Raw genomic sequence first — 16,670 nt, forward strand, 5'->3', positions numbered from 1 at the left:
TAATTAATTCTCTGACCCCCTCTAAATTTTACTTAGCACCAGTACCTAGAAGTAACCAGGCGCTACATGTACATTTAAACAAAGTCTACATATGGTTCACATATAGAGAGGAAGAGAGAAGAAGAACCTCTCATGGAGTAGTAAATTTTAATTTATTGAAAAAGGATAAAAGATGCAATTACATTTCAATAGAGCAATTTTGGCATTAAAATGAAAGTGGAAACGCTGGTTTGCATTCCACCTACGTTCGAAATGGCGGAAGTGACATGTCCCAGAAATCCCTCACAACATGTTTCGTCAGCAAGCGCCTGATGTCACCAGGACCCCTGCTTTTTTATTGCAAGCAGTGTATGTATCTGGATGCAACCATGTACCAGCCTTTTTCAGTCCTTGTACAGCAGAGCTGGAGTGTGAGAGGAAGAAGCAGCAAAATAAGTCAATCAGTTCATGTGCTGACAAGAGGCATGCTAATAGGAGAAAGGAGAGTGACAGAGGGATGAGCGTATCACTATGCTGCTTCTCCCATCACTATCCAGTCACAGGCTGTGGTGGGACTGGGACACTCTGGGCTCAGAGAAAGTGGGTTCAATAACGCTGGCCACCAGGCTGAGGGCATCTTGTGACAAAAAGTGGAAATACTGGGTAGATATTTGGATTGAAAGTGAATGTTCTAACAAAAGCTGCTGTTTTTTTCTCTTCTGTATAATGGGCTATTTATTTTTATCCTTTTTATGCTGGAGTTGTACTTTAAATTACATTAACAGAGATTTGAAAAACAAAATTAACAGACTGTTCTGACAGATCAGCTGATACGTTGGAGATCTGTGATCAGGTCAGATCTCTGTCTATGCTGGTGTTATAAATTCTTTTAAAAGTCTTACATTATATGACATTTTTGAGTTTGTTTTTTACTTACTGAAGCATTGTATTTACAGAGCCTATTTTCATGGCACCCCCCACTGTGGTTCCCCTGTCATCACACTCTATAAACGTATCATGGGAGAGACCTTCTAATGATGTAACCAGAGGGGAAGTCACCGGCTATACAGTTAACCTGCTGTCCAACCTGGTGGATGCATTAGATGTGGGAAGAGCTTCATCAGAGGTAAGACCATGTTTACTGCAATGAGAAAAGTTCTACATTATACAAAACAAAGAGGTCAGTCCTGACATATTGAACAATAAGATCACAGTTTGGGCTGAAGATAGAGCAGATTTTGCCGTGTTCCTTCATCTCAGGGCTGCGGGAACGTGTGGGAACGGAGTTCCTGCACTTTTTTCACAGCAGGAACTCAGTTCCCTTTGCAGGAGCAGCCAAGAGCAGCCGAGCCGCCCGAGCCAATCCTTCACTAAGCGGCGATGCCCAGCTTGAGTCACTGTCAGGGGCAGGCGAACCTTAGTAATCCTTTATGTTACTGGCCGCTTCCTGTATATGGATTCATCAGGTAGTGTGCGGGAATTCCGTCACTTCCTCGATGCTGCAATGTCTCCTGGGAGCTTTTGTCATTGTTCCCAGGAGACATTGCAGAGGTCTGCCGCGAGTTATCGCGGGATTTAGAAAGAATTTGCTCCCAGATGAATCCAAATACAGGAAGCGGCCAGTAACATAAATAATTACTAAGGTACAGTGAATCTTAAAAAAAAAACATGCGGTTTAGTAATTATGCATATGAGCGAATAATTTTTTATTTATTTTTTGGTGGGGGAGTGGATCTTGGGTGAGAGTTCCCACACGTTTTTCCCCGGGACTTGACCCTTGCTTCATCTCACATTATTATTATGAATTACCATTACATTCTCTGTCTGACTATACATTTTACAAATTGGTGCTAAAAACAAAAGTTAAAGCAGTATTAAGGTATATATACAGTGAGGGAAAAATTTATTTAATCCCCTGCTGATTTTGTACATTTGCCCACTGACAAAGAAGTGATCAGTCTATAATTTTAATAGTAGGTTTATTTTAACAGTGAGAGACAGAAAAATCTGAAAAACACATTTCAAAAAAGTTAGAAATTGATTTGCATTTTAATGAGTGAAATACGTATTTGACCCCTTCGCAAAATCTGACTTAGTACTTGGTGGCAAAACCCTTGTTAGCAATCACAGAGGTCAGACGTTTCTTGTAGTTGGCCACCACGTTTGCACACATCTCAGGTGGGATTTTGTTCCCTCTTTGCAGATCCTTCCCAAGTCTTTAAGGTTTTGAGGCTGACATTTGGTGACTCGAACCTTCAGATCCCTCCACATATTTTCTATGGGATTAAAGTCTGGAGACTGGCTAGGCCACTCGAGGAGCTTAATGTGCTTCTTTTTGAGCCACTCCTTTGTTGCCTTGGCTGTGTGTTTTGGGTCATTGTCGTGCTGGAATGCCCATCTATGACCCTTCTGAGGGAAGGAGGTTCTCACCCAAGATTTGACGGCACATGGCCCCATCCATCTTCCCTTTGATGCAGTAAAGTTGTCCAGTCCCCTTAGCAGAAATACACCCCCAAAGCATAATCTTCCCACCTCCATGGTTGATGGTGGGGATGGCGTTCTTGGGATCATAGGCAGCATTCCTCCTCCTGCTCCAAACATGACAAATTGAATTGATGCCAAGAGCTTGATTTTGGTTTTATCTGACCGCAACACTTTCACCCAGTTCTCCTCTGAATCATTCAGATGTTCATTAGCAAACTTCTGACGGCCTGTACATGTGTTTTCTTGAGCAGGGAGACCTTGTGGGTGCTGCAGGATTTCAGTCCTTTACAGCGTAGTGTGTTAACAATTGTTTTCTTGGTGACTATGGTCCCAGCTGCCTTAAGATCATTGACAAGATTCTCCTGTGTAGTTCTGGACTGAATTCTCATCAAAAAATGGCATGGGGTCCACCGAAAATGCATACCAGACCCTTCAGGTTTTTTTCTTAAATAATGGCATTGGGTCCCTCCAAAATCCATATTAGAACCTTATCCGAACATGCAACCTAGTAGGTCAGGAAAGGGAAGGGACGAGTGAGTGTCCCCTCCCCTCCTGCACCATACCAGGCCACATTCCCTCAACATGGGGGTGCTATGGGCAGGGGGGCTTTGCCCCCCAAAACACCTTGTCCCCATATTGATGTCCAGGGTTGTTGGGGTTCTGCGGGTGGGGGTTTATTGGAATCTGGAAGCCCCCCAAATCCCTGTAGATTCTTTTTTTACATTCAGTTGACAGCAGGGAAACCCGCTGACAGCTGTTGACTCATGATTCAAAAATAATTATAACAAAAATAGTGTCCAATAAAGGTGAATGAAGTTCATATGGGAAATATTCCCGTGAGAAAGATGTAATCCTGTGTTACTCCAATGTTATTCCAAAATATGTGAAGACCCACCACCAGTGAATGTAAGGGGAGGCTTACCAGCTAGCCAGTGACCGCCCTTCTCAGGGGGGTCAATACAGGCTCTGCAGAGATACAGATGATCGTAAATAGTGTCCTGTGGAGTCCTCCAGGAATGATCCTTTATCTATCCCCTCTGTAGCGATGGTCAGTGCTCCAGTGACAGGTGTTCCAACACAAGAGAAGCAATCGTGATCCAGATTTTGAAAATTTAGTGAAGCCAAATGGTATAGGAAAAAAGAGAGAAGGTTTCCAATAGTGCAGACGTTATAAAATTTATTGTAAAATGCACAATGGCAGGTAAAAAACTCTCTATGTAGAGTTACAGACAAATTCCTTGCAAGGATGTATACAAAAGAAGCTCCGTTCGTGTCAGTACACAGGTTGCCGTTTCGTGCATGCGCAGTGCAAAAAAAGTGACTTTTTTTAGCGCTACACATTTTTTAGCCACATTTGTTTTTTGCTTTGTGTTTAGCAGCAGAACCTTTCACTAGTTTTATATTTATTTTCCTTTATTCACCTAGCGCAAATTGTATTCTTCCTTTTACCCACAGCTGTTGACTCATGTTAAGGACACGCCAGCTGCCCACTCCTTGAAGTGGATTTCCACCCTAAAAATTTACTTTCTATTAAAAGCTTGCCTTTAATGTAAAAAAAAATAGTTTTAATCACTTCTATCTGGCTGTTACTAGGCAGATTTTGTAATCTGCCTACTTCTTAGTCCTAGGTGGTTCAACTTCCTGTCCTAAGACCCCATTGCCTCCTGGGAAAGGATGACACTGATCTCCCAGAAATCTCTGGGCATTACTGTGCCTAAAAACTGCCCAGCATGCACCTCTCCCTAAAAACCAGGAAGAAAAAAAAACTGGGCTTTACATGCCCACACATATGATGGATACGGCCACAACATGAGCTGGAGGATATAAGGCAAGTGTTTGCAATGATTTCTGGAACGATTGGGGAGCTATTAATATGTTTTAGGGACTATTTAATGTGATTACTTTTAGCTTGCAAAAAAAAAAATCCTGCCCGGAACCCCGCTTTAACAACCGGTTATTTGCAGTTTGTTTAAAACGGTTGTATACCCTCCGGTACTATCATAACAATTTATATGTTTTTAAACACCATATAGTTATACATCGATTGAACGCTATGGTTTTATCTACATTATTTGTCTTACTGTGTAACTGGTGATTGTGTAAAGTGTAAATCGTCTGGTAAGTCCGCGCCATCTCTGTTGTGGTCTTCCTCGTTTAATTCAATCTGTATTTCCGCCCACAGTTTCTTCTAGCCTGTGTAGTCCCGCGCGGGCTATATTCAAGCCTCTTCTTCGTTTCCGGTTACTACGGTAACGAAGAAAAGACATTCACAGCGTACACCAGGAAGCTTCTATGTTCCTGTCATCTGTGACGTGTAGGTCACGTGATAACCAACATGCACAAACCATCGCGGGATGTCGGGGCTGACGTCTACATGAGGAAATGACGCAGCCCCGACATAAAGAAAGAATTTATCCGGCAGAGGCTCAGCTTGCCGAAATGGACAGGGATCCGGCACATGCGCGGTACACGTCCGCACTACTTATTGCAGCCATAACTTCAGAATGACAGAGGTAAAAAAAAAAAACCTAAGGGCAAACGATTTAAAATTTTGACATGCATAAATAAAAGTGATTTTTTTGACTATACAACCACTTTAAAAAAAACGCAAAATGCATAAAAATTGCATGTTCAAAATAAATAAATAAAAAGAACAGCAAAACGCATCGGAAAACCACATCAACCGAAAGCGCCTAGATGTGAAACTAGCCTTCGACCACAGCAATTTTAATCTGGGGGGAGGGAGTGGTAGATGGACTAGCAGATTTAGATACAACAACAAATTAAAGCCAAACTCCCAATCATTGTAATCACCTCTGTCAGTGTGTGTGTTTTTTTTTTTCAATCCTCTAACTGCAACATTTGCAGGTGAGCTTGCTCTCTTGTAAAAACAACTAACTTATTGGCTGGGTCACCAGGTTCAAATAAAGGAAAGAAAGCCATCACATCTAAGAATGGGTAAGCCCCAAAATAATAAAAATGTGCTTTTGGGTTTAATATCTCTTTAATAAAAAGGATGCCCAGATAATCATCTTAACAAGTACATACAGTGAATTTTGACATACAAGAAAAAAATAGGAGAAACCCGAATCTATTCATGATTACCATCTAGAAGTATAAGGGGTGAAGAAAGATTAAAGGACAGTGTATCTTGACAGAGAGTAAAGGTGAAAGCAGCGCCGGATCAAAGACAGAAAAGACGATTTTAGGCCAGATTATCGGCTGAAGAATATGGTTTTATGGCTGGAGGATCAGTGAGTGCTGCTGAAAAGAAAAACAGCTTTTCAAATAATACATACAGACAAACTTTTTGCAAAGGATAGATTTGGAAGAAAAGCTTCCAGCTCTAAAGCCTCGTACACACGACCGAGGAACTCGTCGTAAAGGAGAAACTTGACAAGCTTGCTTTGCGTACACACTGTCAAGACCAAATCTCCTCGTTCTCAAACGCGGTGACGTACAACACATACGACGGCAGGGGAAGTTCGATTCCACTGGCACAACCCTTGGGGCTGCTTTTGCTAATCTCATGTTACTGCGTGTTAAGTAAAAGTTTGGTAAGAGACAATTTGCACTTTTCAGTCTGTTACAGCGTGATGAATGTGCTATCTCCATTACAAACGCTACTTTTACCGAAGGTGCGCTCCCGTCTCATAGTTTATTCTGAACATGCGTGGGTTTCTAAGCATACACACAAACGTGTTTCTCGTCGAAAACCAGTCCGACGAGGAACACGACGAGGAAATTGAGACTCCCGTCGAGGAAAAAGAGAACTTGTTCTCTTTTTCCCTCGTCGAGTTCCTCGACAGTTTTCTCGATGAAAAGCATACACACGGCCGTTTTCCTCTGCAAAAAAGCTCTGCCACCAAGTTTCTTGATGGATTCTGTCGAGGAAAATGGTTCTGTGTACGAGGCCTCCGAGTAATTCTTAACCCTAAGCTTCCTCTCACATTAACCTTCCTTATAACCCTCACACTAATATTCCTTGTAACCCTAAAGCCTCGTACACACAATCGTATTTGCATCAGACAAATCCGTGGAATTGGCGTTGGCCGTCAACTTGGTATGCATACTGCCATAACTTTCTCAGCGAACAAATACGAAACTGCGTGGAAACTACATGGTTTTTCAGCTCTTTAGCGCCATGCTATAAAACATTTGCTGTCAGAAAATCTTACAACAATTGTCCGATGGAGCGTACAACTGGTCTGATTTTGCGACAAAATCCTGCCATCACACATTTGTTGTCGGAAAATCCGATCATGTGTACGAGGCTTTATACTAAGCATCTCTAATACTAACCCACACTGTATACCTCTAGCCCTTTTTGTAACCCTACACTAACCCTAACTTAAAAATTTATGTGAAGGGCCCATGCACACCAGATGCAGTTGAATGCAGTTTTATGCATTTCTGATTGCATATAATGCAGAATCCATGTTATCCTATGAGCATAGTTTTTACTATTACAGTGCACTGCTGTGAAAAATTTATAGCAAGTAAAATTTTTCCACCCATTAAATGTGCAGAAATGCTTGCAAATGCACATAAATGTGTGAAATCGCACTGCAACGCAGTAGCCGCAAATACAAGCCTAAGAGCCCTTTCACACTGGGGTGCGGGCCGCGTTACATAGTAGGTGAGGTTGAAAAAAGACACAAGTTTATTAAATCACATTTGCCACCTTTCAGGGGGGAGAGGGAAGCAGATATCTGTCTAATACAGGTATTCTGCTCCCACTTCCAGGCATAGATACCCGAGCCACCCGTGGGTATCTACGCCCCTTTCGGCGCCTTCTCTGCCCCCTCTACTGTCTTCTGGGACACACAATGGTCCCAGAAGACAGTAGGGACCAGTGGGAACGCGCAGCACGAGTCGCTCATGCGCAGTAGGGAACCAGGAAGTGAAGCCGCAAGGCTTTACTTCCTGATTCCCTTACCGAAGATGGCTGTGGCAGCAACTGAGAGCCGACACACAGATTGGCTTCGTGTGCCGACATCGCGGTCGCCCTGGACAGGTAAGTGTCCTTATTTTGAAAGTCAGCAGCTGCAGTATTTGTAGCTGCTGACTTAAAATAAAAGTTTGATTATATGTCAATATTACCTTGTATATCCTTGTATGCTGTGGTCGTTCAGGTGCTTATCTAATAGTTTTTTAAAACTATCGATGCCCCCCACTGAGACCACCGCCTGTGGAAGGGAATTCCACATCCTTGCCGCTCTTACAGTAAAGAACCCTCTACGTAGTTTACGGTTAAACCTCTTTTCTTCTAATTTGAATGAGTGGCCACGTATCTTATTAAACTCTCTTCCGCAAAAAAGTTTTATCCCTTTTGTGGGGTCACCAGTGTGGCATTAGTAAATTGAATGTTAGCGGTAAAGCGCCGCTAGTTTTAGCATCTCTTTACTGGCTCTGTGTGGGTGGAAGTGGGGTGCTTTTAACCCCAAGGAAGGGGTTAACAAGGGGTTAAAAGTGCCCCCAAAAAGGGCTGCTGCCAAATCGCTTTTTTAGGCACTTCGGCAGCACTGCCCATTGATTTTAATTGCAGGGGCTGTTTAGGAGCGGTGTATACAAAGACGCTGCTTGCAGGACTTTTTTACCGGACTTGAGAGCGCACTGCCCGAGTGTAGAAAGCACTCAGGCTTTCACACTGGGGAGGCTTGAGGGGCGCTTTTCAGGCGCTATTTTTATTGCTAAAACGCCTGAAAAGCTCTCCATGTGTGAAAGGGGTCGTAAGAAGAAAAAAGACGGAAGTGACCTGGGAAATGCAAGCTTAGGAAAAATGCACCACATATGCATGCAAATGCACGTAAAAAAAATGTGTCAAACACACGTCACTGCACATGCAAAATAACGTGCAGTAAGCGTGCAGTCGTTGGTGTGAATGGACCCTAAAGCCTCTTTAACATGGCCAATTACAGGCAGCCTGTGGAGGTCAGCAAAAAGAATCAGTCGATTCTGTACTAACTCTTTCTGTTAGGCCGCGTACACACGATCGGTCAAAACCGATGAAAACGGACTGAAGGACCGTTTCATCGGTCCAAACTGATCGTGTGTGGGCCCCATTGGTCAGTTATCCTTCGGTCAATAAAAGAGAACTTGCTTTAAAATTGAACCGATGGACGTCTAACCGATAGGTCAAAAACCGATCGTTAGTATGCAAAAGCATTGGTCAAAAGGCCGCGCATGCTCAGAAGCAAGTCGACGCATGCTTGGAGGCATTGAACTTTGTTTCTTTTCAGCACGTCGTGTGTTTTACGTCACCGCATTCTGACACAATCGTTTTTTTAACCGATGGTGTGTAGGCACATCAGACCATCAGTCAGCTTCATCGGTTAACCCATGAAACGGTCCTTCAGTCCGTTTTCATTGGTTTTAACCGATCGTGTGTACACGGCCTCACCGTAACATTTGACAGGCAGTAGGGGGGCATTGTATTACCTCCCCACCACTTGCTTTAACCCTTTGATCCTTACACTAGCGTGCCAACACTGTGTGCATTCAAGACTGTTGCCCAGTGCTTGAAGACCACCCCTTTTTTCACTTGAATGGGTCATGCTAACCACAACTTCAAGGGGTATTTTATTAAAGCAGTGAATGTGACTTTCACCAAACATTCACTCATGGTGAATCAATCGCTGTCATTTACAATGCCTGCATCTGGAAGATTCACCTGTGCTGAATGTTTGGTAGATATGAGATTGACTGCCTTATAAATATGTCCCTAAGTCGTAACCCTAACACCTAACATGCATTATGCCAAATGTTACCACAGTGCAATGATGTAAATCATTCAGGGCTAAGTGAAAGGTTGATTCTATTTCCGTTCACCGATACTTACCTTCTCTGTACTCCACCTCTGCTCTGTTGGTCTGAGCAGAATTCGAGACTCTAATCTCTATCTGAACTCCAGGTCGGTGTGGTGGAAGTTACACATGGCTAAAGGCCTTCTCCTCTCCTCCATGTCATAGTGTTTGGCTTGGTGATTGGGTGCCCAGGCTCAGTGCACTCTAGAAGGAAGGGGAGAAGGTCACATGCTCCTCTATACCTGGAGTAACAGGGTATTTGCAAGGGCTCCAACAGACAAATGGAGCATCAAGTGAGCACAGCAAACATTAGTGTTAGTGAGTGAAGGGTGTGGCTTGGCAAGAGAACATATCATTTTCCTTGAATGAACAAATGACAGATTCTCTTTAAACTTGACTTAGATGTTCCATTTTATATGTTGGTATCAGGCAATTCTAAATATACACATTTGTCTTTCTCCAGGTGATCTATGTTGCTGAGAGTGATGAATTTTTTAATGAAGTGTCAGGGCTGGAGCCTTATATGGAATACATCTTTACTGTAACACTGTGCAATAAGGTGGGATGTGTGACCAGTGAACCTGAATTTGGGAAGACTTTGGCAGCAGGTGAGAGTTTTATACTATTAAAAAAAGAGCAACAATGTGGTATAGACTTTTTTATAACATAGAACCATTAAAGAATATTAGATTAACAGGAAAGCAGTAACTTTATGTGACAGACCGTCCTGCACCCAGCTTGGGGGCCTCCATCAAGATACAGCTTCTTCCACCCTGGAACCAAGAACAGGGTATTGTAGCTGAGCACCCAAGAACTAGGCGACACTAGCTTAGGTGCAAACTGGAACTCACTTTATTGTAAATTCACACAGAATATATAGCACACAAGATCAGGTAAGAGCCTGATCACATTACCCTAACAATGCAAACTGTAAACAGTAGTCTCATTAGCACCTCTAAGGAACAGCCAACAGCTAACAGAGATCTAATTAACAACTAGTCACCTAGACACGTCTAGGTGACTTAGGTCACTGCTCACCCAGACAATGCTTTGATTAATCAGTGATCCCACACCATCTCAGACTCTCCAGGACCAGTCTATAACAGTATATGAGACAAAGCTCATACAATGTTCCAACCGTCCAACAGAAAAAAGTGGAAATAATTTATCTTCATATATTTCTTGAGGGATGTTGTTAATAAATATTCCTGTCCTAAGTGGAGGGGCTTCTCCAACCCACTCTGCAGGAGGGCCACCATATTTCCTCTGACCATTAACCTTTACAAGATTATTATTACACCTTTCCAGCCACTCCAGAAGGGAAGTCAATCTCCTCCATGGGCCATAATCAGTGGTTAGGAGGCTTGCCCCTAGTCCCCTCCAAAAGCTCCTGTCACAGGTTGGTCCGTCACATTATATATTTGGCATATGCCATTTCACACTTGTGCGATGAGAGGCACCACATTGCTGTGCAGATAACACGCAATGTCGTACAAACTGTATGGCTGAAATCGCATCTCATTCACACCAAAATAGTGCAGGACCCTTATTTTGGTCCGCACTGGAATCAGATTGCATTGGGTGTTCACACCTATGTGATCCGATTCCTGCACCATTTGACAGTAAATTTGAATATTGGAAAATTCGTTAACTTGGAAATACGAAATACAAAACCCGAAAATTAGAAATTTTTTTAAATAATAACTAATTAAAACGTAACTATTATTAACTATTAAATTATAGGTATTGGGATTTCCTTTCGAATTTGTCTGTTAGTGAATGTAAGGCCCCATACTCACGAGCAAACATGTCTGCTGAAACTGGCCCGCAGGCCAGTTTCAGCAGACATGTTTGGTCGTGTGTGGGCGCGAGCGGGCCGAATTCCAGCAAACATTTGCCCGCCGGGCCTTTTCCCAGCGGGCAAATATTCCTGGACTTGTTTTAAAACAGCCCGCTGGAATTCAGCCCGCTCGGACATGTACGGTCGTCAGTACAGACCTACCGTACATGTCCAGGCGCCCGCCGTCCCTCGCATGCGTCGAATGACTTCGACGCATGCGTGGAAGCATTTTAAAGGCGGGCCGCCCACGTCGCCGCGTCATTGTCGCGGCGACACCGCGTCATCGACGCGGCGACACCGCGGACACGCCCCGCGTATTGTTTACGCGCGGACTTCTGTACGATGGTGTGTACAACCATCGTACAGAAGCCCTCTGGCAGACATGTATGGTGAAAACGGTCCGACGGACCGCTTTCACCATACATGTTTGTCCGTGTGTACCCGGCCTAAGAAATACAAATTTATCCAAAGTTACGAACTATCTGAAATAACCAATGCCGTATTAATAAACATAAATAACAATAATATTTTTTTTATTATTATTATTATGTATTATTATTAATTTGTTCCGTTCCATTTGTTTAGAAGCGGCATTGGTTATTTAGAATAATCTGTAACTTCGGATAAATTCGTAGTCGCTATGTTCACTAACAGACAAATATGAAAGGAAATTCCAATACCTATAATTTAATAGTTATTTATGATTAGTTAGTTATTCTTTTGAATTTTCAGATTTTCTTTCTTATTTTCGGATTAACAAATTTACAAGTTAACACATTTTTGAATTGCGATCTGACCTGAAAAAACAAAACAAACTAAAAAAAAAAAAAAATGAAATGGAAACGAAAAAAACTAACTTATTTTTCGGTAGTGCACATTAGATTAGACGATAGGCAAGAAATAAAAGATAGCAAAGCTGCCTATACAGTAAGTGATTAAATCAGCTGCTGAAAGTGTTTAACCTGCCTGGCGGTATTTCAGAATCTGACTCGGGGTTAGATTTTCCTGCTGCGAGCGGTAACCCCGAGTCAGACTCGGGCTTGCCTCGCTGGATCCACAGGGAGTGTTTACTTACCTTGTCCCTGGATCCAGCGATGCCACCGCGCTGTGCGAGTGAGCAGGACCTCGCTCGATTCACACAGTGCCTCTGTGTGACGCCGATCTCCGTTCCCTGCGACGTTACGACGCACGGGAGCGGAGAACGGCGCCAAATTCAAAAAAGTAAACAAACACATTACATACAGTATACTGTAATCTTATAGATTACAGTACTGTATGTAAAAAATACACACACCCCTTGTCCCTAGTGGTCTGCCCAGTGCCCTACATGTACTTTTATATAATAAAAACTTTTTTTTCTGCCTGTAAACTGTAGATTGTCCATAGCAACCAAAAGTGTCCCTTTATGTCAAAAATAGTTTTAGAGCAGCTAAAAAACAACGATAATAAATTATAATCACTTGCAGAATTGTGCTATAGCGATTTGTGGGAAAATTCGTCATAAAAAAAAAAATAATAATGACAGCGACAATTCTGCAACTGAGCAAATTTCAGTGATTTTGATTTGATTACATTATTGAATCATTTTTATTATAATTATATTATTACCTGTTATAATTATTTATAATTATTTATTATATTATAATTTATAATTTTGTTTTTAAAAAAATGTCATACCCGGGATGCCTATTAGAATCTTGTTTGGTCAGATTTAAGTGAGTTATTTCTAAAAATTACAGGCCTACAGTATAAAACGCCAAATTTCCTTGCAAATAATGGTACCGCTTTCAGCACCTTTTTTCTGAAAGAATCATACCGCCAGGGAGGTTAAAAACTGAGGGTTCAATATCACTTTACCTGTTCATGTTTACTTGGCAGATGGAGGGTCTGCAAGTTAAGTTGATTTTTGTGGAAGGTTTGCGTGAAAAACAATCCAGAAGGACACTGGAGGGATACAATGTAATTACAGTATTCAGATACTCCCACTTAAAAGGTTCATTGGCATGGCCAGTCTCATTATCTACAGATCATAAGCAGGAAAGAATCTTAACAAAACTGGAGTTAACCTCTCAATATTAATCAGTTGACAAAGGATCATGGAGTCCCAACAGCTTGCAATATGTGTTTTTCTTTCTTTTTTTTTTATGAAATCATGTTACTTCCCAAAGAAGTCGCTAGCGTTGCAGTTTTCTTGCGCGTATGTCCCGTTCTCTGCCTGTGTTGCTTTTCTATGGCAATTAAAAACACAGATGCTAATCTGAGGAGTATATGTTTTCCAGCATCTGGCTCTCTGGCAGATTCTTAAGGCAGCTGTGTTTCTTGACTTAGACTTGCCTCTGGGTCTTGTGGGGTAATGATGCTGATGGGCTGTCTTGTCTGTCTTGGAACCTACAAAGTGATGTAGATTTGGAATCCCAACTTGATGCTAAGTAAATTGTGCATCTTTGTCAGACAGCGCGCATGATGTCGCGCTGATTGTTTCTGCTGCCTACGTACAGTATGTTGCTGTGTGTTATGTCCCATTAGGTTACTCAGAGCTGTCTTGTGAGCCTACGATGGATCTGCAGATTTCCAATGCTGGGATTGCATTTCATATATTGCGCTGCATTGTACAAAGTCGGCCTTCACTGGTGACAATCTCACACTCATAATGATTAATGTAAAAAAATATATATATATTTTAACCCTCGCAAACAAATTAGATGGCAGCTATTAAATGTGAAATACATGCCATCCTCTGGGTAGGATGTCTAAGGGGTTATTGACACATTGACAAGTTTTTTTGGATAGGGTGTAGAACAGTAAAAAAACATTTTTTTTTTTTTTTTTTTATAAACTGTACATGTACATCACCCCACAGTTTTAATCCACAAATTAAAAACATTTTATTAACATATAACACCCCAATCCCCCCAAACAAGAGGAATAAATAAAAAAAACAGGCCTTATACAATGTTATTATTGAACCCTGGCCCAAGGACCCATGTTAGTAAACTGGCTAATTAACCATATAAACAAACACTAAACATACAAAATAATTTTATATATATATATATATATATATATATATATATATATATATATGTAACGCCCTCTTACTTTCAGTAAAGTTAGTGGGAGAATGCGAGAGGTAAGTTGCTCTCATTCCTAATTGTGTTCAATTTGGCTTTCGCCAAATCTGGATTGTTCTGTGGGTCAGACTGCGTTCTAGGGATGTGGTACCATCCCTGGGCGGCAGGTGGCACCAGAGAGGTCCAGGGGGAGCTGCTTTTCCTCAGCAGCCAATTGGAGAAGTTTTCCCTCGCGGGGCATGCCGGGGAGGAGTATTTCTGTGGCGGAGGCCATTGTTTTTGGTTCTTCGCGGGTTCCTGGTTCCAGGTGCGGCACCCACCTTTAGGGTGTGCGCACATCGCGGGCCCTACCACTATGGCCTACCTGGCCTGGGGTCGCGCGCAACGTGGAGTTCCTGACTCTGGGCCCTCCTAGCCTGGAGCAACTGATGCCACAACGGGGCCCCAGTGACTGACTGGGTCTACTGAGGAGATCCCAGGCTGTGTGCTGTTTGGTGGGGGATCGGCTTGAGGAGAACCCGGAGGCAGGTTGTCCAAAAGGGCTTGAACGAACCATCAGGGATTTGGTGACCGGGGCATTGACAGGTACACTTCCACTGTCAACCGGTGACCCTAGCGCAAATTTACTGGGAGGATAAGCTCAACTATTTAGCTCATCCAAGTTCTAGGCCTGTGGCAGAGGCCCCATCAGAGCCAGGTCTGTGGCAGAGACCTGCTCCTCCCAACATCCTTAAAGTGACACTCCGGCTGCCAGGCTTGTGGCAGGAGTCTGTCCGAGGGCACTTCACCCACTCTGGCTGGAGTGGCGACAAGTTGTACTACTATCGCTGAAAGCAGGATTGCTTTCTTTTTCATTCAAGCCTGATACCGCAAAGTTCTTTACTTCATCAACCTTTCCTGTCCTACCTCATGTTGATGTTGGTCGTGTTGGGCCGTGAAATAAAGCATTCAGAAAACCTATTTCGCTGATTGGACATTTGTTTACTGCTCTACTCACTACTATCACTCCTGGACAACGATTAGAGGTAACTCAATACGCCGATCCCAAATCAACCAGCGGCTCCTGAGGGGGTAGTGCTACACATTGGCATATATATATATATACATATATATATACTGTATATATATATATATATATATATATATATATATATATATATATATATATGCCAAACAGTGAGTTTACTCCACACCAGAAATATGTTTAGGGGTTTTTCTGCCCAGTGCCCACTTTCATTTAAAGTAACACAAATGTCACATGGATATTTTCCCATGCAGGAGTTCTCACCATCAATATGACAAATTAACAATATTTGGCCTCATGGCTCTCTTTGCAACTTTACTGCTCGGGCCTCATGCCTTGGTTCTCCTGACCGTCAAACACATCCCAGTGCTCATGCACCAATCACTGCACCTCTGTCAGCTTGGATTCTTATCCTGCAGCTCCCAGCTTCTACATCCTTCATAGGCCCGGGCCTTTGTCTGTCCTGACCTGGACAGTACGGTGTGACGTGCACCTCTGATTGCTTCTTTTACACACTGACCCCCTCAGGCGGGTGGGGCACTGACATCTGATTCTGTCTTGAACATAAACCCAGCACAGACCTGCACCATTATGGTGCCTGTTTCCTAGAAAATCTGGCCTAGATTGTCATAATAAACAATGGTACGGCCTCGTCCTGCCACTATATATGTATACACTCACTGGCCACTTTATTAGGTACACCTTGCTAGTACTGGGTTGGACCCCCCTTTGCCTTCAGAACTGCCCTAATTCTTCATGACATACAATCAACAAGCTGTTGGAAACATTATTTAGAGATTTTGGTCTATATTGATGTAGCACTACCTCCGTAGGAGTTGCAATTGTCAGACCGTTACATAGCATTTCCTGCTTGCATCCAGACACAGAAAACAGTATTTGAGCTTGTTTTGTTGTTTTATTAGGGGATAATAACTTGGATGGGGTTATGGAATGTGACATGCCCAACAAGTGGAACTCGACTTTGGCAATGCTGCAGCAGGTGCACATGCAGCAGATGGCCATCAATGGGTACCTGTGTGAGTATGGAACAATGACAGGCTCAGGCCGGTTGAGCTTTTTTTCCCCACGCCAATGGCTGCTCATAAATGATGCATGTGCTGTACTGTAACCATTTGAGGAGGCCACAAGGATGGTGAGCCGTGACAATGCATGCTTCAGTAACACAATCTGTAATATACTGTAATCCTCAATGACCCCGAGGAGTCTGCTTCTCATGCCTCTGCAAATTTGCAGTGCATGGGCTCCCTCATGCTTCAATGCCTGCAAAAGGACCTAAGAATATGTGGCATAAAGGAGAAGGATCACTATTGGTTGGCAACTCTCCTTGACCACTGTTTACAAAGGGAAAGTCTCAGAACTCATCCCGTCCCCACAGAGAGTGCAGAAGATGAAATCTGTTGAGGACACCTTAAAGAGGAGTTTAACGCTTTCCCCGACTCTAGTAG

General features: G+C 42.8%; 1 protein-coding gene across 1 annotated transcript in view; it reads left to right on the forward strand.

The window, feature by feature from the left end:
- USH2A (usherin) overlaps positions 1-16,670 on the forward strand; it is a 1,018,338-nt gene that overhangs the window by 259,275 nt on the left and 742,393 nt on the right. Inside the window, exons 19-20 of the mRNA XM_040347840.1 lie at positions 936-1,105; positions 9,733-9,877. Coding sequence (XP_040203774.1) covers positions 936-1,105; positions 9,733-9,877 — 315 coding nt within the window. The remainder of the gene's footprint in view (positions 1-935; positions 1,106-9,732; positions 9,878-16,670) is intronic.

Source organism: Rana temporaria, chromosome 4 (genome assembly GCF_905171775.1).
Source record: "Rana temporaria chromosome 4, aRanTem1.1, whole genome shotgun sequence".
NCBI classification, from domain to species: Eukaryota; Metazoa; Chordata; class Amphibia; order Anura; family Ranidae; genus Rana; species Rana temporaria.